We start from the raw sequence: 27,497 nt of genomic DNA, 5'->3' as shown, positions 1-27,497 counted from the left end.
TACGTCGCTCTTTTACAATAAGATCTTGGAGAGCTCGTGCACGCTGCACGGAGACACGCGGCCGAGCGGAATTAAAAGTGCGCTTAAAAAGGTTAGCGGGATAAAAAAGGCGCGCGCGCGAAAGGATAAGAGAAAGGAATAGGAGCTACCTCCGAGTCCTTGAGAGTACCCAACGGGTAAAAGTGCCGCGCTCGGAGCCAGCCGGTTGACCCTGGGCAGCCAACGGAGCAGACCCCGTTGGAAAAAAGTTCTCCACGTCGTTGTCGTCGCCGTCGTCGTCGTCGTCGTCATCGTCGTCGTCGTCGTCGTCGTCGTCGTCGCCGTCGCCGCCGCCGTCGTCGTCGTCGTCGCCGTCGCCGTCGTCGTCGTCGTCGTCGCCGTCGTCTTTGTTGTTGCTGTCGTCGTCATCATCATCATCGTCGATGTCATCGTCGATGTCATCGTCGTCGCTATCGTCATAATCGTCACCATCGCCGTCAGTGTGATCCTAGTTATCGTGCCCGATACATCGTTCTTCCGTTTACCTCGAATATCGCTTTAGGGTGTCGTGCGACGTATCGGGCTACCAAATTACACCCTTTCGATGAGATCGCGCGTGGTTATCCTGTGGCATGTGTGAAATTAAGAAGAACCACGCTACATTCGAATACCACTTCTGATTATTATCGGTTGCGTTCGAATTTCCTTCGAGCACGAAGACTACGACTTGTCATTCATTCGCGTATCGTGACTATGTGAACGTGTATTTCGATGTGAAGTGATTCTCAGTGCCAACTCCGATATTGTCTCGATCATATTTCGTTGCTACACCGTCTGTTTAATGTTCCATCGTTTCGTCTGCGTTCCTGTACGACGTGCTGCGATCTGTTTCTCGTGCCGGTGGTGATACATGCTCCGGTATATCAATGTATGTCACGTGTCTGTACCGTCGTCCTCGTCGCCGCTATCACGGGATTTCGGGTCGTCGGCTCGTGGAGATGCTTCGTGACTCTTCGAGAGAGTCTTAAGGAAAACACCGCCGTTCGCCGACTTGCTTTCTTTGGATACCACCGATATTGGATAAAATACGGACGATTAAAACGACAAGGTGAGAACATAGAATACGGAATAGCAAAGCATTATCCTTAAACTAAGCGACGAACGCGACAACGTAAATCGAGTTAACGTGTCGAGGCAAAAATTGCTAGCACTCAAACATCGGCAAACGATTTCCCATGTAACCAAACGAATTTAGATGCGAATTTGTGTAACGATATTCGGCGTAATTTCTGTAAGCTTAATCGTTACGCTAGCATCGATAATTCGAACTGTTTGTACGTACAAGTGAAACGATGCGAGCTGACGATATTTGCATAAAACTCGTACGGAACGTGACGATTCGTAGCACGAGCTCGTGTGCAATTACGTGCACGCGAAGCAGCAGAAAACCCCGTTGAAAACGAAATTCAACGAGTTCGAGGAGTTCTCTGGATTTTTATTTCACCGCGCGTCACTTGACACAGCATGTCGGTATATCGAGGAAACGGCGAAACTACGAACGATAATGAGGAAATTACCGGAGCAGTGAACCAACATTCCATACGATTGGATATAAGAGACTGTGTAAATTAAAGTGGCGACGTAATTGGAAGCAAAAACGATCTAACGTACTCAGAGACAGGTAGATAGATTGCAACGAACCGCACTGACAATGAGAAAATATGATCGAACCAGTTGTAGAACAAATTGCACGACTATATTGACTTCGCGAAAGTAATTCCTATTTCTGTCGAAGAGCCTGTAGTACTAAATCCGAACCTGATCGATTTGCGTGTATTCGTCCGAATAAGAATAGCAGCGCGAACGTTATAAACGTTAAAATACGTATAATATGGTCCCTTGAACGAGCCAGGTATTCGGTGTACGAAAGAAATAACAATTTCACCGCGGCCGTCGTTGTCCTCGTTGTCCTTGCTGTTTATTGGTCATTGTTGTCCTTCGTTAATATCTTGGTAATCTTCAGAAAACTTTCGAATAGACTCGTCCACTCGTTCGCATAACGACGTAAAAACTTCTCTCCTGAACGTGCAATTCAAGTTCAGGTGTTCCATGGTCGTGCATGAACGTTGGTTGCGCAACTGTTTTTAAGAAAAAAAAGATGGAGGAGGGACTCGCGAGTTCTATGTGGTCATCAATGGCTCGCGATGACGGATCGTAAAGAAAAAGCGATCTCGAGTCAAGGTCGGGCTCGTCGAAAGGCGTCTTTACGTTCGCCATTTCGTATTCATGTGGTCATTATCTGCCGGATATATTTATGTTGCGCTCTCGCATAGTCAGTGCATATAGAACTTGCATCGACGCAAATATTCCGATGCAAACAGAAATTACGGTCAAGTTTGAAAGGTGAACCAGTCGAAATTCCGAGTTAACGTTAATCTACTCTTTTATCGATGCGATCAGCGTGCATTCTTTTTGCCGGCTTTCGTAGAAGAAAATTTTGTCTCTTTCATAGAAGAGAATTCTCTCTGGAGGTAACACTCTTTCGAATTATCTCGCATGGAACGCTTCGGCGAATGAAGCAGAATACAGGCCCCTTACTTTCACATTACATTTTCTAAACAAATTATTTATGCGATTGCGTCACTCGTGATATTCGAAGCGTACGTAGAAATAAATATTTCTTTACGCAAACTACAAAATACTTTACAGATGCCATATACGGTAGTGTTCGCTAGATGATTAGTAAGGCTAGTGAAAGGCGAGTTCGGTTCCATTAAGACAAATTTGATCGGCACATCGAAAAGAAAATATTTTCATTCGTACCGAGATAACCCGCGTGTTCGAGTAACTCGACTTGTAACAGGTGTATTTACGAACAATCTACCATACAGACGATTTATTATTAAACAAATAGTAATATCTATTAAACAAAAAGCTTGAATATCTGTCGCGCAATTTTCAAGCATCTGTTTTCAACGGCCGAGTAAATAGTAACGTTTCAGCGCGAATCTCGATCGCTTTTATCTACGTTACATGGTCATTGATCGGCAGATCATCGATTCGTTTAGCGGAGGACGATCGGCTGCCGTAAAAACGATTAATTAACGAGAAGCTGGTAAACGAGTATCGAGAGTTCGATGGGCCACGATATTCGATATCCGATATTCGAAAACAATGTCGCGTGCCTCTTACGTTCTATTTGATATCGATCGCTTCTCGATATATCGATACACAACCGACTAAATCCATCGTGAATCACGTCCAATTGACGTTACGTAAGATAAGTGTACGTTTTCTTCGCTTAATTGCGATCGGCAGGTAACACGTGCATTTTCTATTTCGCTATTCTTTAAACCGTTTTACGAACGTCGACCGCGTTGTATTTCTCGTGCAGACCTCGATCGTTCTATCGTTCGTCCTATTTCTATTTTCCTATCTGTTACGAACGTTTGATTTCTCCTGTGATATTGGAAATTAATTTCATGGTCATAGATGGGATTAAATCGGAACGAAACTGCAACGCGTAGCATTATCGCTCTATAGAAATGTTGGCAGTTGATAGCAAAACTCGATTATCGCGGACCGATTGTAACTAATATAGGTGCCGCGAGATAACTATAATCACGCGCAGGCACAGTACGAGTATAGTATATTTAACACGATTGCATTTTTTTCTGTTAAGCGTTAAGCAGATACTCATAGCGTGGCAATAACATCCGGCATAATATGGATGTATAAAAAACACATCGTAGATCGGCCTATTACGATTTAGTACCTACAACGTTATGATATTGGTTTGAAAAAAACATTCGCGGGCATGCGAATCTCGCCCGGATGGGAAATACGTCACAATCGCAAATTTAAATTTATCCTTTGACAACGTCTAGTAGATTTCGCTATGCGTCCGCTTGTTCAACTCGTCGAACGACGAAAAGATGGATGAACGAAGAGGAACGTCGGTACGCGATCGACGAGCATTTGTATAGAAGAATGTTGAATTTTCTACGTAGGCTGCCGGCGTGTCTCTCGACCATTTTCACCTTCCACGGTCCGCCTGCGGTTGCTTCCTTCTCAGACGTTTCTTCGCCGACGATAAGACGGTTATTAAGACGCGGTCTCGCGGCGTAGAGGCCTCGGATTGGTCGAACGTTTCGATGTGTAGGGCACGTTAAATGAAGTTGCAATTAAGAGAGCTAAAAGCTGCGCGGCTGACTATGCTTCTCAAGGCCTCGGGCCTCGCCAGAGCGTACTTCCGCTTCTGATTAGCTTCCTCTTTTCCCACATCGTCCTCGCCGTTTTCTCTCTCTCCCTGCCTCCCTCCCCCCCCCCCTCTCCCCTGTCCTCTCACCGCTATTCTTTCTCTTTCCTTTTCTCCTCCTCTTTTTACTCGGTTTCCTTTTCGCATCTCTCCCTACCCTGCTCTCCCTCCCTCCCTTCCTCTCTCTTCTTTTCTCCCTTTTTCTCTCCCCCTCGTGTTTCTCTTTATCTCTGCAGGTCTTATCTCGTACCGTGGGAATCCGCGCGTGCGATTCGCACTGCGCGCGCGACAGACAGAGAGCAAGTTCTTAGTCTCGTTCTTCGGTCATCGTTTCTGCTTTTGCATCTTGATAATCGGCCCTTGGCGCACCATTGGTCACGGACATTACCGGCGTCAGATCGTTTCTTACGGCTTTCTAACGTACGTTAGGTTCGCTTAAAACTTGTAAGCATCTGACGCGTATTCCAGCCTTTTCGCTGGCGATACCGTTGACGCTTTCCCAAATTCATCTTTGGCGATTATCATTATTGAGTAAACGGTATTTGAAGATTCTTGTCTACAAATAAAATCGCCTCGATAATTTATGCTTTGATACAATTGTTATTATTATATTTCTACACGACATTCGTATATAATCGTGATCTCGTTATATTTACTCGTAAGAAGGGAGCATTTGAAACGGTATCATATTTACGTCGACGTCGCGTTCGGTCATCGTGGCAAAATCATCGATCGTCGACGACACGATATAAGAAAGACTTGTAAGTAAGTTTTTTATAAGGTATAAACGTATTAACGTATTAACGTATAAATAGTTAGTGTTGATCCGCACTTGGAACGACATGTACGAACTTCGAAGCTGCTTGAAATTCGTTAGCGCTCTTTCGAGTTTACAGCAACAGGCTGCTGATTATGTAAGATCGCTAGGCGAGAAACCAAGTTAAAACGCGATTGTTGTTTCCGAGTAAAATAAAAATCGGACGTCGTCCCACGATAAAACTCGGCCGCGCGATTTTAACGGTTTAAGACGTTAGGCGAAAATGTTTCACTCGCGGCGTGCACTTTCACTCGAGCCGAGTTTCGCCGAATTGGCAGATACGATTACATCGCGCGTTGAAATTTCTGTCGATTGCGCGGAATACGGTTGTTCGTTGCGTCTCGATCTTCTGAATGGCGGCTGGTCCCTTCCACGGCTATCCACGGATGCGGTTACGTACCTTGTAACGAACGTTCGATGAAAATTTGACGCAAATGCAAGAAGATGTTCGATGGAAGAGTAACTTTCCGATCTAATAGATATTTCTACGGGAAAGTATATGCGCTAACCTTGAATACGTTTGAGAGGCAATCAAGAATTTGGTCGACGTACGTTTGGTTGTGAAATATTCATTGAATTATCTTTCAGTGGAACGCCATTCACGTTTTTAGCGTTCGGATAATGCACGGATTACGCGTTTCCTTTATGCGAGAAATGTTAATATTTCATCGCACGACGAGAGTCGACGGTATGAATTACATAAATCGTAAAGTAATTTAAATTTTAGAGAAAGCTAAAATGGAGTGTAACATGGGATCTAAAGTGGAATTCTTGCGCCGCCTACACGACAAAGTGTTATTCTCCGCAGTGTCGATGGGATCATCGTGATACCTACGGCTTTCTATCCGTAATTTCAATCGCGATTCGTAGCCGTGTAACAGAATGTTATCCTAAAGTTTGTTAGAATCGTGTAGGGAGCGTTTTCACCCACTCGATCGTCGAGAAAACATAACAATCTCTTTCTGCTCGACTGAAAAGTCAATTACGAACGCATATATTCGCCTACTTGCAGAACAAGTCGCTTCCATTCAAGAGGAACGGCGGCGTAGCTGTTGAAAGAACGAAATGAAATACATACCTGCAACGGCCGAGTTATCAATTTTCCAATAGTCTGTATAAAGTTCTTGCGAACACGGAGTTTTCTCTCCCTTGAAATACCTCTCGTTCAAAAATAGAGCATTTGTCTATTAATAGAGATGTACGTGTATAGAGATGTCCGTTTAAATAAAACGAAGAAAAAACAAGGGCGAAAGAGGGGAAGAGAGAAAGAAAGAAAGGAAAATGCGAGTCGATGTAAGATTTTTCTTCAACCATGGAAATTGGTCTTGTAATTTAGGACAGACGTATGTTATCATGGTTGGCGCGGTGATTTGCTCGTTCACGCAGGTACTCGCGACTGCCTCGTGGTATTTTCCTTGGTTTCTGGCCCGTTCTGGCTCGTGGCGATTGTAAATCTTGCGCTGTGGGCCCCCGCGGCCGAGTATATGGCGAGTAACAGCGGCCACGAGTATATACGTCCGCCAACCCTTTCTACCTTCCCTTTCACTTTCATCTATCGCGTATGCTCGAGGCCCCTTCAGGACTTGCCTGTTTCTCGCTCGCTTACTCGTTCAACTTGCTCTTTTGCTACCTACTTGCTCTCTACGTCTACTATAGAAAAATGAAAAAAGGAAAGAAAATGTGTGCCGTGTGTAACGAAAGAATCGTTTCGCTGCTCGAGGTGGCCTTGAATCGGCGAAGATTAAATTAATGCTCGGACGAACGTTGCTTCTCGAAATCGTATTGTTTTAACAATTGTCAGATTTGAACGTAAACTTACTTGCGTTCGATGGAGAGAAAGCGTATCGTTCCTCGTCGTTCGTTGCCGCCTTATCTGAATAAAGATTCGAAATATCAGATCGTTGTATAAAGTTAAGTTATGGTTAAGAGCCGAAGGGAAACGCGTAAGATCGTAAGTAACATCGCGGATTCGTGTATTTAAACGGGAAAACGAAATGGACGTAGAGTGAACGTTGAACCGTACGTAACGTGTGCCGTAACAAAGATATGCTAAGCGAAGAGCAGTGAAATTTTAAGTAGTGACCCAGGGACAAACGTCGTTGGCTTTCTTTACAACCTGGATGAAATATGGTTGGTCGAGGTGCCGAGTGTTTCGTACGACAGTGAAAGTGTCCTAATTTTGAGGAGAGAAAGAGTTTCCGAAAACGTTAACGGTAATACGAGACACGTAACCATTGTCGAATGCACTGTTAGAACCTGTTATTGCCGGCTGGACAAATATAGGAACGTGCCTAGTAAAATAAATTATCGATAAATACTATACGTAACACCGGGGAAATATTATTCTCGATACCTAGGCGAATCGATTCTGGCTACAATTTCGAGGAAATTTGCTACACGATGAATAACGATCGTCTCTTCGGTACGTACGTTGGGCAAAGAATAATTTCTTTGGAAATTTTCATATATTTTCTCTAAAATCTCTTTCGCGTCATCGAGTCTGATCGTTTGAAAGTTAATGGTAAGAAAGGCCGCATCGCTCGCAACATCAGCCAATACCGTACGTGTACGCTCGAGCGTTACACTATTTTTCGACTTGTGTTGCAAATCGAAACAACGATAAGAATTATCGGAGACGGCGTTTGAACGTTTCACGCCCGCCGTTACCGGAGAACTTTTCTGCCTTTTAGCACAACCGCATTTTTGTTTTGCAATAATAAGTTGTTGTTGCAATCGGTACTTCGATTGCCGTTTGGCCGTTGTGTCGAAAGGTATAGCACGCCTCATTAAAGGCCATGACTGTCTCGATTGTTGTGATTTTGTTCTATACAAGGTGTAAACGTCTGTCGTTGCTATTAGTCACGATCGATGTCCAATCTTTTCACTCCTCGATTGCGCGTACTTAATTAACCTCGTGCTTCGGTAAAAATGATATACGCTCGAGGATCGAAGACATCGCGTGCTTCCAAATTAATTTGCCATGATCATCCATCGACGTTCATCGATCGCTTCGACCTTACAACGAAAGTTACGAAACTACTTTTAATCACTACGTGCGTACTTTCTCCGCGGTTGGAAGAGCGTCTACGCGCGTAAACGGATACCTTTTTAAAAGAAAAATAATTCGTTCGTCGGTTTATCGTCCACGGTGTTCCTTCCTGACTCGCTCGCCTATTTTCACCCGTACATCCGCGACCGGCGTGTTCAGAGACAAACTTTCTTACTTACATGCTCGCTTACGTGCCTCTCGCTGCTCCTGTACACCCAACTGACAGCGTAATTTCTCCTTCGCCATTGTTACTCTCAAACGATCTCGCAATCGTCGTCTCCCTCTTGTGACACGTTAATCATCCCCGGAGCTTGTTACGTCGCGTCGCGGAACGACCGACCTACATACATACCGAATTTCGCCCAGTTTCGTCCTGCTGCGTGGCGTTTAACGTTTCCTGGTTGTCTTCACCGTGTCCGGTGGCCGTTCGATTCGAAACGGTCGAGAGAGAATCGAGAGAGAATCGAGAGAGAATCGAGAGAGAATCGAGAGAGAATCGAGAGAGAATCGAGAGAGAATCGGGAGAGAATGAAGAAAAAGTTACGAAGGAATAATCGCTTCGTTAAACTAGTAGCGTTTTCCTGCGGAACCAGTGGTCGGATGGAACAGGGGCAGAACGCGGCAAAGGTAATTGCAAGGTGTCGAGGTGTCGGATTAGATAATCGTAAGCGATAAAAGCACGGGGTCGATTTCCATCGAACCAACGCGGCGACCCAGATAGAACGTTCGGAAAAATTGAAATAGCCCCGCGTTGCGTTTCGAAAATAATCTCGCCGCGTTCGCATCGGCCGAACAATGCTACTGGTTGCGCGATATCGGACTACAACGAGACTTACTCGACTCCGACTAGAGAAGATAAACGCGGTATCGACGCGACCTATCTTCCGTTTTCGAGAGTATGTTTTCGGGGCTGGAAAGCCGGCCATCTCTCGCTCCTCTATCGCTCTTCTCTCGGGCAAACAATGCAAACGGCTTTCCACATGGTGCTGCGGACTTTTCGGACACGGTGTACGCTTCTGCTGTACAGGGACGGGACGCGTGTGCGCGCACACACGCTCAGGTGGCAGACCAATACGGCCTCAAAGGCACACGCGTTAGCGACAAGTCCCCACCCACAGTGTGAGATCATTGCGATTACGTAAGTGTCCAGTCGACGGCGGTGTGGACGCGCATAAAAGTATCGTGTAGCACGGCACATGCCGCTCTAGTGGACGCTAGATCGTGTTGTTCCAGCGGATAGTTCTTTACTATGCTAGAATTTCGAGAGAAAGGAGGATCGGTCGATTTCTTTCGGCTCGGTGGAAACCGAACGAAAGCGATCGACGCACCGTTTGTCCGATATGCCGGCGATGCGTCTCTCGCTTTTGACGCCGAAATTCCCCAATGACGTAGTTAGAATGCCCGCGGAATGGAATAGATTAACGGTAACTGCTACTCGCGTAGGAGAGATAGCGCGCGATTCGATACGACCGAGTGACATCAAAGTTCGACGTAGATAGTAAAAGGATGAAACACGAAATTTCGATAAGGAGAGAAACAAGGCTGGTTCACGGAAGCGAATGTTTTCCTTTAAACCAATGTATGCAGATAGAGGTTGACGGAGAATGAAATTTGCATAGAATTTTCAAACGGCACGAAGGCAAATGGATGCAACAGTGGCGCCTATAATAGGATTCGCAGGTAGCACGACGATCAGCCGCAACGCGCGCGATTGCGTAACATTTTGAAAAGTCGACGTAACGTGTCGGAAGTCATCGTTAACTGCGGCTACAGTGCCGTCACGACTGACCAAGCGTGAATAAACAAACGAATAATCGACCGATGCTTTGGATCACCTATCCGCTTTGAATTTCGTTCGCTTCTCTCGATCGCGTTAATCGTCGACCTCTCTAGCAATTTTTCTCGTTGAACGATAACAACGATGGGGCTTGGTGCGTCGATTTCCGATTCACAATCGTAACAAGGCGTCGAGAATAATTATTCAAGGCTACGCTATGTTGCAATTGTATCGGCTAGAGCTAACTATACCGATGAAAGTCTCGCCGAGTTTAAAGAGCTTCGGAAAGTTTTACGCATGGAATCGTTTTATCGATGTATCGTACTTTTATAAAAATTCCTTCAAACGGCGAAAACACATCGAATCTATCGCAGACGCGGTAAACTTGAACCACGGTAAACAGAATTGAAGTAAATTTATGAAAATAGAATCGCGTAATGAGAATCGCGCGAATCGAGCTATTTTTATGAGAATACCAAGTACTAACATGTAGTTGCACTTTCGCCTCTTAGAATAATACAGAACGAATTTAAATCGAACGCATAAAAATTGCGGAAGTAGCGTTTCGATATAACGGATCGACGGTATTTAGATCGTTGCGATTGGCCGATTTATTCCGAGGAAGCTCGCTCATCTTGAAACAAATATGAAATTGCATAGAGAGCACAGGGGTCTACTTCTCGCAAAACGTTGGTCATCACTTGACGTTTCTCGTTTCCGCCTGACTCATTTATACGCGGCAGCAAGGCCGAGCCAAAAGCAGCGATCTTGGCTTTATTAAAATATGCCTGCAAGGCGATTACAAGGTAGCGAGTGTAAGTGCAACCAAATAAAAGCGGTTCCTAGCGAATGGTTGGCTGCAGAAAAATAACGCGCATATCGGTGCATTCCGATGCGTTCTTGTAAAATTCCATTCCAGCCAATACCGTCGGTGTACAGTGTAACAATGAGGCGTAATTGCGACGTTATCATCGATCGTTGCTACTCATTTTGTATATTGCCAATTGATACAGTATTATTACTCAAAATACCGTCTAGAGTTAATTCGAACACTCCACTCTCGAACTTGTCTACTTTCGTTCGTAGTTCGTTCTTTCTGTACAAACAACAGAAACTGTAAATTCCATGACATCGTGTTCCTCGGTAGAACGACATTCGTTCGAAAACTATTTCTACGTTTCGTCGATATTACAACGTAGATTCGAACGTTGTTTCGTAAATTTTGTAAATTTATAAATTTTCCTCCGATATGTTCGTACGTAACTTTATATGTCGCTTGGCAAATCTCGGAAAAACTGTCTGCGATTGATCGCAAGATTATGTTTTGAAAAGCGACAAATTTATTTTACCGAAATCTTTGCTTAATTTTTATCTATCCTTCTAAAAGAAGCGAGTGTGACGTTATTGCTTTTAACATTGGGAAAGCGTCGTCGAGCTCGTTCGTTACAGATACTCTTACGATAGTTTGTGAAATATCTTCGCATCCGATGGCCGTGGTAGGGTGAAACGGAGATTATACGACGAATTAAAACTCGGAACAGCGTGGAATAACGGAAGTACGCTGGCGTCTTCGGCGAGTCTAATTCCGCCCGAAAGAAGCGTAAATGGATTAAAACGGCGAATCGTCGGTAGACTTGCCCTTCGGATCCGAAACGCTGGAGCAGCGTGCGTGTCTAACTGGCGATGGAGAGGGCGAGGGAGAGGCGGAGAGAATTAGCGGAAAAGAGAGGAAGAGGGAGAGAAGAGCGATCGTGATTGCGTAACATGAATGCACGCGGGTACCTCGCGGCCGCGTATGCTCCCGTACGTAGGTGTATGTAGATCTTCTAGGTAGTGAAAGGTCATCCGTTTAATAGTCCTCAATCGCGGCTGTATGCACGATCGGATCTCCGCCAGTCGATGACTAACTCGCGAGCAGAGGCTTTGACGAACCACTACGCTACACGCTGTTGCATCTGCCGATGCGCAGTAAAAGGTGCACTGGATGATGATGCCAGGCTTTGACATTGAACGGATCGAAATCTCGACGCCGCGATCGGCACACTCTTTTCCTCAACTTCTTCGCCGAGCGCTCTTCTCGTATGCGCGACGTTGCGCCGACGTTGCGCCGACGTCGCGCCGACGTTGCTTCCGTTTCCCAGCTTTCCACGTTTATATATAGCGGAACTCGTAGGAAAATTTCTGAAAAACTCGTTTCCTGTTGCTACGCGCTCGCCGTCTTATATCACATTGCGATGCAACCATATTCCCATTTAGCGTAACAAGCTGCAAAAGAACGAGGATCGATTAACTCGAGAGATCCGATTCGTTGCTACGGTCGCTATTTACGAATCTGCATCGGCTCGATGGCGTTCGAATTCGAAAGTCGTTTGCCAGGAAGCGTAACTCCGTGCGTTTGTGCAAACAGCAACAGGAACGATTTTAGAGACGTTCGTCGCTCGCGTTGACGGCCCTTGCTCTCGAAAGGTTACGCGGACGTCGACGGTAGCGATTTCGCCGGGGGCAGAAATGCCTTTTGGTTCGTGTACCAGAAGAGAAGACGAGACGCGGTGCGTTTGAGAGAAACGATCGTTTATTACGTAAGAGAACGCAACGCGGAGACGTGCGTGTTGCGGGCATAAAGGCAGATACACACGATTCTGTTTACTTGTTTGCAGCGACCGCGGCGAGATACGTATGTGGCGTGCACGCATGCATGTATGTACGCGCGTGTTCTCTCGTCGATGTAAGGGGAGAAAGGACGAGCGTCGAGGATCGAGAGAGCAACGTTGCCAAAGTCTACGCAGCAACCTTTTTTTTTTTCCTTCTTGTAGATCTTTTCAGAAATCTCGCGAGGTTGCTTCTTCGATGTGTTTCCGCGTTTCCACGTGATCCTGCGGCAACGATGCTCCGCGCTCGGACGTCCTTCTGGTTATGCAACTGCTAAAAAGCGACCGACGCTCAATATTATAACTGACATCATGTTTATCACGCGAATTCCGCAAAAGACATATCGGCTGCTGTTCGAGAAAAACGATCGAAAGTCCGAAGTTTCTATGACTTCTGCCATGCACCTTGACTCTTACACAAAAACGGTAGGCGAATTAATTTGTTTCGTAGAAAAAAACCGTATGCTCTATTCCAGCTGCAGTTTCTATTACTCGACACATTCTTGCCCGATGTTCTTTAAATGCTAATTACTTTTTTCCGACGAAACAATCATTTTCCATTTGCTACATCAACGCCGTGAGTGTTGTTATCGCGATGTATATGCGTTTCTATCGACGAGGAAACACGTCGCTTAGACGTAAAATCCTGAGACGCGGTTCAAAACCTGTCGACCTTCGTCCGCGATCGCGGTACGAATATTCTCAATTTTAGCGAGGCTGGTCGCAGAAATCGCGGGTGCACTCGATTGCCCCATAGAGCGAAGAAGTGCACGACGCGTGCGCGTAACAAACATGCCCTTCAGATCTACAATGATGGAGCGTCTATTAGAGGAGGCGATTGTTCTTATATAATGAATGGATCATGTAACTAGCCGCTTCGCGGACTCGCTTCGTGGAACGAGAGACAGAAAGAGCGACGAGGAGAGAGCGGCGAGAGAGGAGAGAGAGAAGAGACGAGAGAGAGAGAGAAAGAGAGAGAGAGAGAGAGAGAGAGATGGCTTGCCGCGTACACATACAAGGCCATCGAACGTGTGTCACGTACAAGCGTATACCTGGGAAGAGTGTGTGCGACCACGTACCAGTTAGAGTCGGCTAGGTTGGTACGTAAGTGCAGCTGAAAAGGCTTTTTACTTTCTGGCCTTGAACGAAATGTATCCGGTGACTCGACGACCGCCGATCGGCCGAGGGAATTCTGTCGTTCCCCTATGTGACGTCGGGTCGCGTGGCGTCGGGTCGCGTGGCGTCGGGTCGTGTCGCGTCGGGTCGGGTCGCGTCGCGTCGGGTCGCGTCGCGTCGGAACGAATCCTCCGTCGCTATCCTGATCGTTGTTATTTTTGACACGCGCCTGCTCCGTATCCGCCAGTGATCCGTCATTGCGTTTACCGATGTCGGGCCGATTCTACCTTTTAATAGCCACCACGGACAAGTGGATAGGATAATAACCAGTTTCGTGGCGCAACGCACTTATCGAACTTGCGATCCAGAAACGTGTCTCCGCATCATTGTTTTCCCCGAGCGTGAAAGTATTTCGAAACATACACACGCAGACCGGACGGCTGACTACCAACATTTCAAGCGGAATAATCTATCCGAAGAATTTCTACGTATCGCACTCTCCGTTCGATCGAACAGATCGTTTTCCTTCTTCGTTTTCGATTCGATCGTTGAATTTTCTCTTCGTAGCGGCGATCTTTCTTCGTTTCTCGTTCGTTTCTCGCGTTATTAGCTTTTTTTGCAATATCCAAACGTAGTCGGGCGATTTTCGTCAGACCGGTTGAATAGCGAGCGAGCAAGGGAGACGGAGAAAACGAAAAGGAAGAAGAGAGAAGAAATAACGGAGAGAGTACGTCACAGTCGACGGAGCGATGCGCAAGAGGGAGAGCGTGAGAGACCAGTTGGAAAATAGTGATTCGAAATCGGGGAAAGGTGTGAGTCATAGGTTTCACGGGGTGTCATAACCCTGCCCTCGGTTAGAATTACGCATTTTCGTTTCTAAAACACGGTGAAACACGTTGTCTGCTCGATGAGGAACTAACGAGCCACGACGCTACAACCTCTACAGATATTTTCAACAGGAGCGAATTTCAACCGAAACATGCACCGGATGTCAACCGCGGTGTCAACCGAACCTATAGAAAAAGTTTATCCTTCTAATTCCTTGTGTTTCCTTTTGTCCATCGGTCGAAGATTATAAAACCATCATTAAACGGATATCGTGTTCTTGTCAGAAAAGCCATCAACGGCCGTGACGCGTTCGATGCAATTTCTTCTCTTGTTCGTGATATTTTGTGGTAACGCTGGATCGTATAGCCTCCCCGCAAACTTCTATGGTGTTCCAAACGAATGCTTTTCGATGCTTGTGTGCGTACGTATAAGATGCATGTACATGAGAGAGGCCCGATGAGACCGCGAAACACGGCCTATTGAGGCTGGCGAAACGTAATTGGGCCCACAAAAAATGGAGCGGAAACGCCTGGACCCCATTACAGGTCTCGTAACGAGTTCTCCGCGCGTTGCTCAATCCGCGCTGGCTGGTTCGCGCGGTTTCAGCAGCCTCGCCTTAATCCGAATCGTCACGATCTGTTCTCTTTGCGATAAATAACAAACAGCTCCATTATTTTTCAGATTCGTACGGCGCTGTAACGACAAGCAATTCCGTTCAACGGATTCCGCGATTTACGCTGTTAAAGCGTGAAAATTGGACAACTTATTTCGGTGATTCGGTCTGCCGACAACGTAACGTTTCGCGTTTGCGGCAAATATTTTTCATCTACATGGACGCATCGCTTTTTCTTTTTGTTATTTAATCGTCGATACGAAAGCGAAACGCGCGAACCGATAACGGCAGGTCATTTTGACCAACGTACATCGTTATCGGGACATCGTTGTCACGCAATTCCTTACCTTTGTCAAAAATAAGCCAGCATCGATGCAACAGCCGCCCGTCATAAACTCAACGATGATATTTACCATTTTTATACTATCGGTTTGTATTTGACAGCGTCATATGTATAAACAGTACTTCATACATGGATATCGTTCGATAGCTTTTTCACATTTATATCTAAAATCTTTACCTTGCATAGCGTTGCTATCGGACAATTTTTAATGAAAAATGCAAACGGTAAAAGAAGTCGTTGTCGAATACGGAAAATCTCGCGAACAATATCGTACCGTTTAAGCAATTCGTTTCTCGATACTAAAGATAAAGAATTAATTTCAGACTTTTGCTCGTTCGACGAGAAAGGATCGTTCTTTCGGCAAGAAGAAAGACAGAAAATTTCATCGCGGATAAATCGCAAATTCGTTCGCATACGTGTTCCAACAATTTCAATGGTGTTTGTATCGAACGATACATTGTCACCGAGAATAGACCGATAATCGAGGATTATCGTCGGAAACGATAAATATCCTAACCAAGTCCGTGTGCTACGTGTAAACAGTTAGGTTCGAACAGTCAATTGCATCGGTCGATCGCGTAGAATGATAATTGTCTGTACGGGACCTAGACCAACATAAATCTGAACCAAGTTTTAAGCACGTCGAACCGCGTGAAATAAGATTCTCGGCATCGACCAGCGTTTTCTCCGATCAAGGCCTCGGTTTTTCATACGAGAGCTGAATCTTTTTCACCGGCCGATGCTGGTGCGAGCTTCCCTCTCTTGGCCCCGCTGTCTCGCGCTTTAATTTCCAGCCTCGACATTTGCGTAACCCAGTTTCGCCATTGTTCGATTCAATGGTAGATCGTAACGTCCGCCATCCGGATAGAAGATTATAATGCTCGCGTGTGTGTGGCACTGCGCATCGTTACATCGACATAGTGTGAGTGTGAATATGTACGTGTGTACGTGTGGTGGTGTAGTGACGAACCGAAAGTGTAAGTGCACACGCGCGCATCGCTGCCGCGCCACCGTATTAGTATGCGAGGCGATAAGCAACCGACGTCCACGGAGAGTTCGCGCAACGAAATTTACGAATTCCAGCAACTTTCTCCTCTCATTCTTATCTTTAGCTCAACCTCACGAACTCGTTGCACCAGTTCCCACTGCATCGTCCCCTCTTTTTCTTCCACAAATGCCAACGTCTTTCGGGCCGTCTCGATGTTGCACACGAGACGACGCGTGTTTTTGCGAGTAACTACAAAAGTTGGACGACGTGACGTATCGATACTATTTCGCAAGTTCCGTCTGCGAGGCAGAATATTTCAAGTTTACAGAAATAATACGCGAAACGCTGAAAGTTTCGCGCGTTCACATTTACCCCTGAATTACCCTTTAACGTATCGCGTGCAGCGAATGTCATCGGCATGGACTAGGGATGCGTAAACGTACTATGCACGACCGGTCAGTTATATCGGGACGTTCGTTGATATTTGGTATACAATCGGATGTCTTTCGCTACGAATGCGTTTCCTAGAGTCATTTTATCGCCAAACTGTTGTTTCATTCGCGTCGTGTGTACCTTATATACATAATATAAAATACAAAATAAAGCAATGAAACTTGTGACTGGTGATGTATATCCAGGAAAACCCATCGGTACGAGCCATTCGTATACCTCGAGTAAAAATTATACGCTTCGTCTATTCCACCATTTTACATAGTGAAATATCGAACATGATAAAATCAGAATAGCTGGAATATACATGCTACGTCGTAATGGCGATCGTAGAAAATCGCGCATCGCCTATGGGAAACGTTCGTGCGCGGTGTATTCGATGATCGAAAGGTTAATGGATGACACGGTCGTTTTTACGATGCGCGGATTAATTTCTTACGAGATCGCGTGAATCACGTGATGCGTGAAAACGTGTAAAACCGTACAGCACCGATATTGCCATAAATAAAGTACACTTTTCTTGTCAACGTCGCGAACTTCACGGTTCGTACTTTCTCAATAAGAGCGTGGCACATCTATGAACGGGTAAACTTGTAAGCAAAGTTTGGCGTTGAACGTATCTGAAAAGAAAAAGCCGATTCTTGGAAACGAATCGGTTATCAGAAACGTGCTCTAATTTCGCAATCACGAGCATTCGGATCCACCGCCGAAAGCGTAGCACCGAGGTTCTTCTATTTATCAGCGCGCGACAAAGTAGGAGCCGATGTTGGTTTACCGACACGACGAGATGTATCGAAACGCAGCGGATTACCAGTTGGCCACGGACTGTCGAGGAAAGAGAGCAGCACCTACAAAGAGCGGCAGGCATCCTGACTGGTAAAACTGGCAAACAGTTGGATCGCGCAACCCCCACCAACCGACAACTGGGCCAGAGTTTCTGCATCTAGTGGCACGGGGCCTTGCCCCCACTTAGCACGAATGGCACGAGACCCCGCCCGGCAACTCTTCAAGGCCCAAATAGAGGAAGAAAGACGAACGTAAGCGTAAGCGTGGACGTAATGCAGCCGGTCGGCCAGCGATTGACCCTGAACTTCAAGTCGTGCTTGCTAACAGCAGCAACAACAACGCAGACGCATCAGCAACCATTTCCTTATTCAGCGATTTTCTTAGTAACCGCTTCGCGAGACATTACGTGTGCGATCGAGTCATACACGCGCGAACCAGCGCGGCGTGCCGTTTCTTGTTCAAGGATCGTTCTCCTTTTTTTCTTTTTTTATCCTTTCTTTATCCTCTGTTATTCGATTTTTCGAACAGATTTATATACCGTGATATAGCAAAGCCGTAAGTTAAATCATCGGATAGCGGTAATAGCAGATAGAAACGATATCGCGGGGAAGATCGTCGATCGATGATCGTCCAGTGGAAGTATTTCGCCGATAAAACAGATAGTCGATAAAATTGACGTTTTAAGATCAGTTTCTATCGGCGTTGGCAGTTCGACGATGAGTCATAAAATTAGAGCTTTCAGAATATAAGTTAAAAACGATATAAACGTTCGCCTACGTACGCAGACAAACCTATATATCGGAAAGAATAAGTTGACATCGTACCGATGATCCGAATAAAGGCTTCTCGCGATCTCCTTATATCCCTGTTATTCTTTTCTGCTATAGGTACGTATCTACGATCGCAGCTGTACGCTGCGTTCCATTTTAGAATTCCGCAGAATAAATAGACAACGGCTAACAATATTTCGCTTCTAAGCAGAGAAACAGCAATCGATGATTATTGTTTGGAAAAGTTGGAAAATCAGAAAGCGAAATTGTATAAATTTTATTTCCATGTGCTGTACGACGCACATCTATACAACATTGACTTTGTATTAAAAATTTCTTTGCACGGTTTTAACCGACGTTTCATTAGGTTATGCGATTAATTTGTCTAATTATCGATTTTACAAGCTCGCTGTATAGTATACACGATAGTGAATAGTATTGCGATGTACGAATCGTAGCCGCGATTCTTTTACTCGCGACGTTACTCAGTTACGTCAAAGTAACGAATTTAGGATGCTCGTAGTTAGCGAAGTATTCGAACAAGATACGAGGCATGGCACACCCTCGAGATATATAGGGAAAGAAAGAAACGAAGAAAGCAGCGTATGTGATTCGCGATCTCTTGCTTCGATGGAATTCACGCCCTCTTCGTGACTCTTGCCCAAGGCCTTCCCTTTCCAATTTGATCGGATCACTCATCGAAGGTCACGTCGATGAGTATCCACTTGACAAGCTCCTGTATCGTGTCAGCGTAACAGGAAAACGGTTTCGTGATCTTCATTTCTGATCACTTTTTATCCAACTAATTTCATCTTAATCCAATTGTTCCATTAAAAATCTGACATTTTTTTTTATTCGAAACAGACGCGAGAAAATTTATTCTGTCTTGAGACGAAGCTCTGAGATACCCGAGATCGATCTGCTTATGTTGATAACAGAAAATAGCATGCGTGGTTTTCTCGATCAAACACCCTCTCTAGAAGAGAAAGAACGAGTTTCGCTAGCGTTCGCGAATGTTAAGCGTGAAACTCATTGTGCCTGAGACACGTTTGACATTGCGGAACGCGTCGATGTTTACGGCATTGGTTTCATAATGTTAATTATACTTCTGCTCGCTGAGAGCATATAACGTGAAATCAAACTTTCTCTCCCGCGGCTCCCCTTGAGAAACGAACGAATGAACGAACGAACGAACGAACGAACGAACGAACGAACGAATGAACGAACGAATGAACGAACTATTACTCGATTCCTGCGCGACGAATTTATTCAAACGTTCGAAATGAAAAGAGCGATAGACCGTTCGTTCGATTCGTTGCGTCGTATTTGTAGGCTATTAGAAAATGACATACGTCGATTCGTTATAAATAAATAATATCGGATGGTACGCGCAATTTGTTACGACGTTTCGAATAAACGTACAATTTATTTTCCGGGTAACCATATTCTGCTGCGTTATTTTCTAATCGCGAATTAAATTGCAGTGCAGTTACATGAGTCACGGTAACATTTCGTTGCGAGCTACATCGCCGGTATTCGCCAGTACTCTTTTAATAGGAAGTTTCTCGAAGAACGCGGAGATCTACAGAATTTCCCCTCTCGAAGCGGCAGATCATTAATCAGCGGGACCGCAACTGCCTAATTACGCTATTGCATCCAAGATGCAATTCTATTATGTTTATCGATGCACTGTTACTCGCGAACAATTACGTCAGTTTGATTACGCGCACACAGTTCTCTTCTCTTCCCAGAAAGATAAAATTTTATCGTTTCATTTTTCCGAGCAATAAATGAATTCAAAGTAATTCAGCAATTACCTTGAGCCCGTTAGCTCTAACTGAGCACACAAGCCACTGTTTCGTACCACTGTTAACGATAGACAGATCAAAATCGTTTTCTGCGAAATATTCGCGTGAAACTGAATTCGTCGAATAAATAGCTTTGCAACTTAATTATATAGATGAGCTATGATTAGACGCAATTCAAGTCCTTAGCAGAAAGCTGAGCGAATGTCAGAGAAACGTGAGAAACATAATCTCGGGACACGTCACCGCCTTCCGCCGTTTCTAACAGAGGCGGGGCACGGAAAGATGAAATTAGTGTAACGAAGCTGTCTTTGCATGACGCGAAGCGACGACAGCGCTTTATTGGGTTAAGGACGTCACACATATTTCGCTTATTTCGTTCTTACGAAAGAATTTTCTTCGCCGCTATCGTCGCGGTGCGGTGATAACGAGCGTCATAGTGCTTAGATTTTGAGTAAATCGTTATATGCATCGCACGATGCAGGATGTTCCAACGATGCGTAACTGATCCTATAAACGTAAAATCGAAAACTTCTTAAACAGTTTCCAATTTCGCTACTTTTAAACGACGATCGATTAGAATTAATCGAATATAAGCGAACGATAAGCAGCGGTATAATCTCTTTAATATTACAACTCGTCTCGTATATAGTAGAATTTTATATGACTTGTACGGAAGGTTTATGCCAAAGTTTCGATAGAAATAAACACACATTTACGACAGGACGAGATATTCTGCACCCTCTTGCAACAACTGGGTCGACGTTATCAGTGAAATTTTATAAATTACGAATCAAAGTTACAAGTTTCCCAGCAAAACAAACGAAATTCTGCAAATAACAAATCATCGTATTATCCTGTTGTAAACGTAAAATTAACGTATAAAATAGGTGTCTATATGCGTATATTTTACAACTTGTAACTTGTCAATTCGTCAATAATAATAATAATTTAAAAATGATGCACGCACTTAATTTCTATTAATTTTCCTTGTAAAGCAAGCATATCGTTAAATTTGTCGATCCATCGTAAGCCTCGTTATTTATTTTGTAATAAATAGAACTGATCAGGCTCGGCAACGAACGATATTTTCGCTAAATACGAACTGCGATTTCTTCGAAGCGTTTTTTTTATAAAATTTTTTAAAACATGCTTGGAGATAATTGAACGAGTCACGCAATTATATGTGCGAATACGATAATGCAATAAAGCAACGAGTAACGTAAATAACAATTGACGAACTTTTTACAGACGATGTATACTGACGGTCTCCTGACGCTCCATTATGGGAAGCATCCAGCGACCTTGGCCGCGGAGGTTGGAGCCTGGTACACCGGGGACCGTCACGTGGACGTGACGTTAGCTTGCGACGATGGATCCGTCGTCAAGGCCCATCGAGTGGTTTTGGCTGCAGCTAGTCCCCTTTTGGCTAGTCTCCTTCGTAACCCTGCGTTGGACCATGTGGTTCACTTATCCGGGGTCCGAAAAACCCAGCTGACTCATTTATTGGAATTTCTCTATAACGGAGAAGCTCTCATTCCAGTAAGCCTGTTATCTCGTTGTGTAACATTTTTCTTCGACGATGCGTCATTCGCCGATGAAAAAACATCCAAGAACGATAATATTTTACAGTCGACGGAACTCACGCCGCTAAGGGAATTGTTCGAGCTTCTTCAAATTAAGTCGGAGCTGTTCGAGCCGAATCAACCTCAAACCTCTAGTAACTCCGACCCCGAAAGGATACCCACCCCTCAGCCCTCCGAGGGCCAGGAGAGTTCCAGCTACGAATCGCAGTACGACGGCAGGTTGGTAGAGATCGACCAGTGTCGAGGGTTCGTGAGATGTCGACACGATCGACGAAACAGATATCGTCGTTTCTAACATACACGACTATTAAGATTAATTTCTGATTCGATAAAGAGCGAGGCTGGTGCGTTCGCGCCTTTATCTTCCACTTTCGACACTTGTTCTCGAGTTTCCGGACGAATACGCGTCATATACTTAGATAATTGGAAAAAGAAACAACGAGTATGGTCGCATTGTCCGCTAACGTTACAGGCAGTCGAACAATCCGGCGGACTGTTGCTCGGTACTCATAAAAACCGAGGGATGCGAGGAGGAACCAGAAGTAGACGTGGAAGGCGTGGAGGGTGAAACTCTTCTCACGGAGAATAGAGAAAGCAGTATAGAACCGCCTCGGCGGAGGGATAGTTCGGATCCCGTAAACCTAAGCTTAAATTCTGGAACTTCCACTACTAGCGAAAGTTCGCACGATATTGTACCTAGGTAAGTTTGAAAATACGAACAAACGTTATTAAATTCTTCGTTGCGTTGCTAGTTGGTCGTAACTTGTTCTACGAGTTTTATCGTCGTACGTTTATTCAGGCCAGAAAAGCAGTTACTGGAGAGGCGAGAATCTCTAGAGGAGGCGGAAGAGAGAAGGAGGCAATTAGCGGCTCGGCTCGCGTTAGGCTTAGAACCGGGAAAGCGAAAACCCGAAGAAATACCTATCCCACCTGCGGAGGCGTATATCGTCACGCCTCATCGAAAACGAAGGCCAGGTTTTCACAACGCACCCGCTCAGAATCCAGCCTTTGTACCGTTCAATCCTGGATTCGAGACGCCGAGGCGGTTGCAAGCGCCACATCCCCTTAGCGTCTCGGCACCCCCGTACCTGGTACATGAGTATTTTCATTTTCTCTCTTACGATAATGCAAATGTTGCTATCAGATTGCGGACTTTTATGCACTTTTCACGCACATTTTATAGGAAATTTACAAATGGGAAAATACAAAACTATCTTTTCGTCAAATGCAATTGCGAGCTTCACGCGCAAAAATATTAAAAATTTCGATTTCGATTATTGGTCGTCGTAATTGATTTTCATAATTTATGGATGATGATTTACGATGATCATAATTTACGGATTTATCATGTACAAAATTGATCAAATCGTATATTTTTCTCTTGCGATCTTCGTATAAATTCATTGAAAGTCGAGTATGTAAAAATATAATTTTGCATAAATATCCGCGGTCTACGATATTATTTATATCATCTCTTTCTATCTTCCATCTATATCTCATAAATAAATTCGTAATTTGTTAATTATATGTAAACGAATCACGTTCGTCGAGTAACGTGTTATAAATAAATTGAATTTATTTAGATATTCTCTCGTAAGAGAATCGTCAACGAAAATAATTTCTACTTTGAGATGGAATGATGTATAATTGCAGACGTGTAAATTTAAAATACCATCACTTATGATATTAGTAATAAAATTTTTCAAGTTGAAACGTACAAGAGAGTCAAGTAGAACTTAGTAGAAGATAATGAACGGACTATTTTAATTTAATAAATACGTAATACTGTTTTTGCTTTATTTCTTAGAAATAAGGTTTTAAAATTATAGATTTGTAGCGCCTATGGGCGAGCAACCTGCCATACGCCGACTCTTAGATACGAAGTTTTAGCAAACTTTTGAGAGCAACATATTGCACGCGTACAACTAGATGTGGCAGTTAATATTTGATAACACGTGTTCTCAAACATGTGAAAATATTGCAGCCGGAATTTCTAACTTTTCAATTAATGTCACTTTACCGTAAAATGACAATTTTTAATGATCTTCAAGATCATATTTAGAAAAGTATTGTAGTTGTTGTTACCAAACGCTGTTAAAATTTAAATACGAAACAACACAAGTAGTCTTTGCGTCACGCGATATACAGTTCCTTGCTCAAAATATCATTGAAAGGTTGTTCATCGATCGATGCCCGACAATCAAACCCGTATTTTTAAAACTTGGTCGCTAAAAATAAAGCGACATCAGGCATTTGTTTATTAAACGGAGATGTTATTCTCATTGTTATATGTCATCTTGTTCGTTCGATCTATAGCTTTCGAACTATGTACATGTTTGTGCAATATGTATAGTTCTTCTTACGTAGAACAAACTTTCTGTGGAAGGAAATTGCATCGATAGTAGTAATAATAATGATAAATTTCAATAATACCAACTTCGAATCTACAAGATACTAGATTAATTTATCGATTAAATTAATTGGATTTCGTTGAAATTAGGTATTTGGATAACGGTAAAGGATAGTAAAAAATAGTAAGGAATAGTAAAGAATAACGCTATAAATAAGTATTACGATAGAATGCGATATTGAAGTTTCCCGTGCCTTCTTAGGAACAGTAATATTATGCAAGTTGTTACGTAAATAACAATCGAACATTTTAAACCGAGCGAAGAGAAGAAAATAAGTAAAACTTGAGTTTCGTTCGATTTCTCGAAGTAAAGATGACAGTATAGATGTAGCATTGCCAATTTCAAACGAATAACGTCAAATTACCGTAATAATCGAATATAAAATCCTTGCTTTTATAATATATTAGAAATATTTTAGAAAATTTATAATTTAGTTGCGAACAGGATAACACGTATTTATCGTATTTTATAGCAGGACAGATCAGTGACACCGCCAGGAGCGTCGCATAGACCACCAAGCGCGGATCCAGCATCGGCGGCAGGCTTGGAACCACCTTGGGGTTCTTGGGCTTTGCCAGCAGCAAGAGCTCCTCCACCTCCGCCGACGGACGACCCGCCAAAGTCTACTCCCGTTCGCGAATATCGGTGCAGTTATTGTGGCAAACAGTTCGGAATGTCTTGGAACTTGAAAACGCATTTGAGAGTGCATACGGGTGAAAAACCTTTCGCGTGTAGACTTTGCGTTGCTATGTTTAAGCAGAAAGCTCACCTGTTGAAGCATCTCTGCTCCGTTCACAGAGGCGTCATAGCCGCCCCTGACAATACCTTTACTTGTTGCTTCTGTTCGTTAAGTTTCGATAGTCTACAAGAGTTGATCAGGCATCTGTCAGGGCCGCATAATAATTTGCTACTCAGCAAAAATCTACACGACTAGCGACATGGATAAGGCGAACCGGTGCTGAATCGTCATCTCGAACGCATCTCGATCGAATATTGCATTTCTCGCAAATCGATTCGAGCATGCTTGGATCGTGTTCAGATGAGAAAGTACGAGTGCCTTTAAATTTTCTCAGTATTCGAACTATAGATTCAGCATTTTTTTCTTTTATCCTTTAGTTTTCCCTGTCTCCATTGCTTCCGATTGCTGGCGAAAACTTTTTGGTTTGAATATCGATCTCGAGATGATAAGACCATCGTGCACAGTGTAAAAAAGTAGTTTTTCTAACTTTTTTCCGGACGAATATCTTTCGCGAAAGATATTTTAAAATGTAAAATAGCATAGCATCGCGTAACGGCATCACACTCTCGTGCGATTAAATTTTCTTTCTTCGCGAAGATGAGAAACGTTGAACGATTGTTACCTTTAAACGGACGAACGAAAGTGGGAACGTGTTGTTATTTTATAAAGTTTCGCGGCAAGTTTTACGGTTCTGCGTGAAATTCGCACAAGATCTTCGTGAATCTCTTTTCCTTTTCTGTTCGAAAGTAAAATATCTCGCAGCACCGGATCAGCCTTCCACTAAGACGTTACGTCGTTTTCGCGACCCTCTCTAAATCGAAGATATTCGAAGACGACGCAACAATCGACTACCTGTTTATTATTATAAGCGATGACCAGTAACTCTGACCAAATAACGTATTTCCGACAGTGGACGTTGGTCGGAAGTGTGTCGGATATGTTGACGGTCTGCATCGGGTAACGTTAAGAAAGTCGAAACGAGAATATATGATAAAAGAAAAGAAAGAATAAAGCAAAAGATAGAAAATATAATATAAACGAAGAGGCGAGAGTCAATTATCGTTGTCACGCGCCGAATTTCGACCAGTTCACTAAAGTGAATGCGGCACGCGTCTTCTCGTTGCGTCTTACTTATTGAAAAAGCTTTTAAACGCTTCCGTTCGCGTCACGTGACATCCAGCGAAACCTCTCGTTTACCTCAGATCGCGCGCAAACAATCTCATGTGTAAATAAGGTTAATGTTTAGTCGTAGAAACAAGCGAACGGATATAACAATTTATTTATTTTACACTTTGCAAAGGGACCAACTGATTTTCCACCGATTTCTGTCTTAGGTAGATTTTAGGTATCCTGCCCGTTAATCACCTCGAACAAATTTGCTCGCAGAGAGCTGTGTACGGTTTCGGAATTAGCGTATGGAAGGATTCGATTAGAAGGTCAGGGATGTAGAAGAAGAAGAAGAAGATATCGGCGTTCTCCTTATCCTACGAAGAGGAACATTATCGGCGAGACGCGATCCTGGAAGAAGCGACAATAATTTTTTCAAAACGGTTCAACCTGTTCGCCAACTGTTAGAATAAACGTTGCTAATGTTCTTCCGCGTATTACAATCCTCGTCTTCCACTTCATCGTAACGGTCCTTCTCCCTTCCTCCCTTGTCCCATCTTGTGTTGTTTTTCCTTGAAACGTCTTTGGTATCTCAGCGACTCGAGTGCCTTGTCAAATGGGTCCAAATTGGTCGATTGGGCAGTGATTTCATGTGTTCATAGGCTTAAGATACGTACACGTGTAAGATGACGATACGAGCTCGCTTAGGAATTGAAAGAAAGCGTTAATTAATTCACGTAGAAGTTTTTAATATCACTCGAATTAATCCAAGTTTCGTTAGGATCTAGATAGATTGTTTTAAGTAGTAGCTTTTGTTTCTCTAATTTCTTTTTTGTTGGCGCAGGACGTCATGAATTTCTTTTCTAGATATGTATTACTACCTAAGGTGCCTTGAAGAAGGGCCTCAACCTCTCTTTAGCTCCTTGGCTGTATGAAAATCTCATAATACGGAACGGACGGTCTTAATAAACGGTAGAAAATCAAACGAATTCGAATCCCAATAAATATCATTAGCGATAATGTTATATTCGTTTGAAACTCGCACGCACATTCCATATACACGTGAATACTTTCACGAAACGATTCCTCTAACTTGTTTTGCGCAAATTATATTTTTATATTTAACGCGACCAGACGCGATTTCCAAAATTTCGATCCGAATATCCCCACTGACGATCAAACGTATCGCTAAATTTCAACCGTTTCGCTTCTGCAAGAGAACGATGCGACGAAAAAAATCAGCTAGCTGTTGCTGTTTATTGGGATTGGCAATTTTTAAAAAACGATATCGCGACTGTATTTGAAATAAGATCGTTCGTTCTATTTGCCTTCGCCATGGTATTTTTACCGCCGGGGTATCAACGGGCACGAAAGCAGAACATAGGAACGTAAGAAGAGGTTAGAGGGGTGGTGTGCGCTCTCATCAA

At 43.9% G+C, this 27,497-nt stretch overlaps 1 protein-coding gene across 1 annotated transcript; it reads left to right on the top strand.

The window, feature by feature from the left end:
• The first annotated feature begins 406 nt into the window (after positions 1–406).
• On the top strand, positions 407–27,497 carry LOC117209456 (transcription factor Ken 2). Its single transcript, XM_033451531.1, has 6 exons — positions 407–1,087; positions 21,479–21,769; positions 21,860–22,032; positions 22,286–22,513; positions 22,613–22,904; positions 24,697–27,497. The coding sequence occupies exons 2-6, from the start codon at positions 21,482–21,484 to the stop codon at positions 25,156–25,158; spliced, it is 1,443 nt and encodes a 480-aa protein (XP_033307422.1). The 5' UTR covers positions 407–1,087; positions 21,479–21,481; the 3' UTR covers positions 25,159–27,497.

The sequence above is a fragment of the Bombus bifarius genome, unplaced genomic scaffold, assembly GCF_011952205.1.
Source record: "Bombus bifarius isolate JDL3187 unplaced genomic scaffold, Bbif_JDL3187 scf7180000008176, whole genome shotgun sequence".
Taxonomy (NCBI): domain Eukaryota; kingdom Metazoa; phylum Arthropoda; class Insecta; order Hymenoptera; family Apidae; genus Bombus; species Bombus bifarius.
The sequence above is the reverse complement of the archived record's forward strand: the minus strand, read 5'-3'. Positions and strand labels throughout refer to the sequence as shown.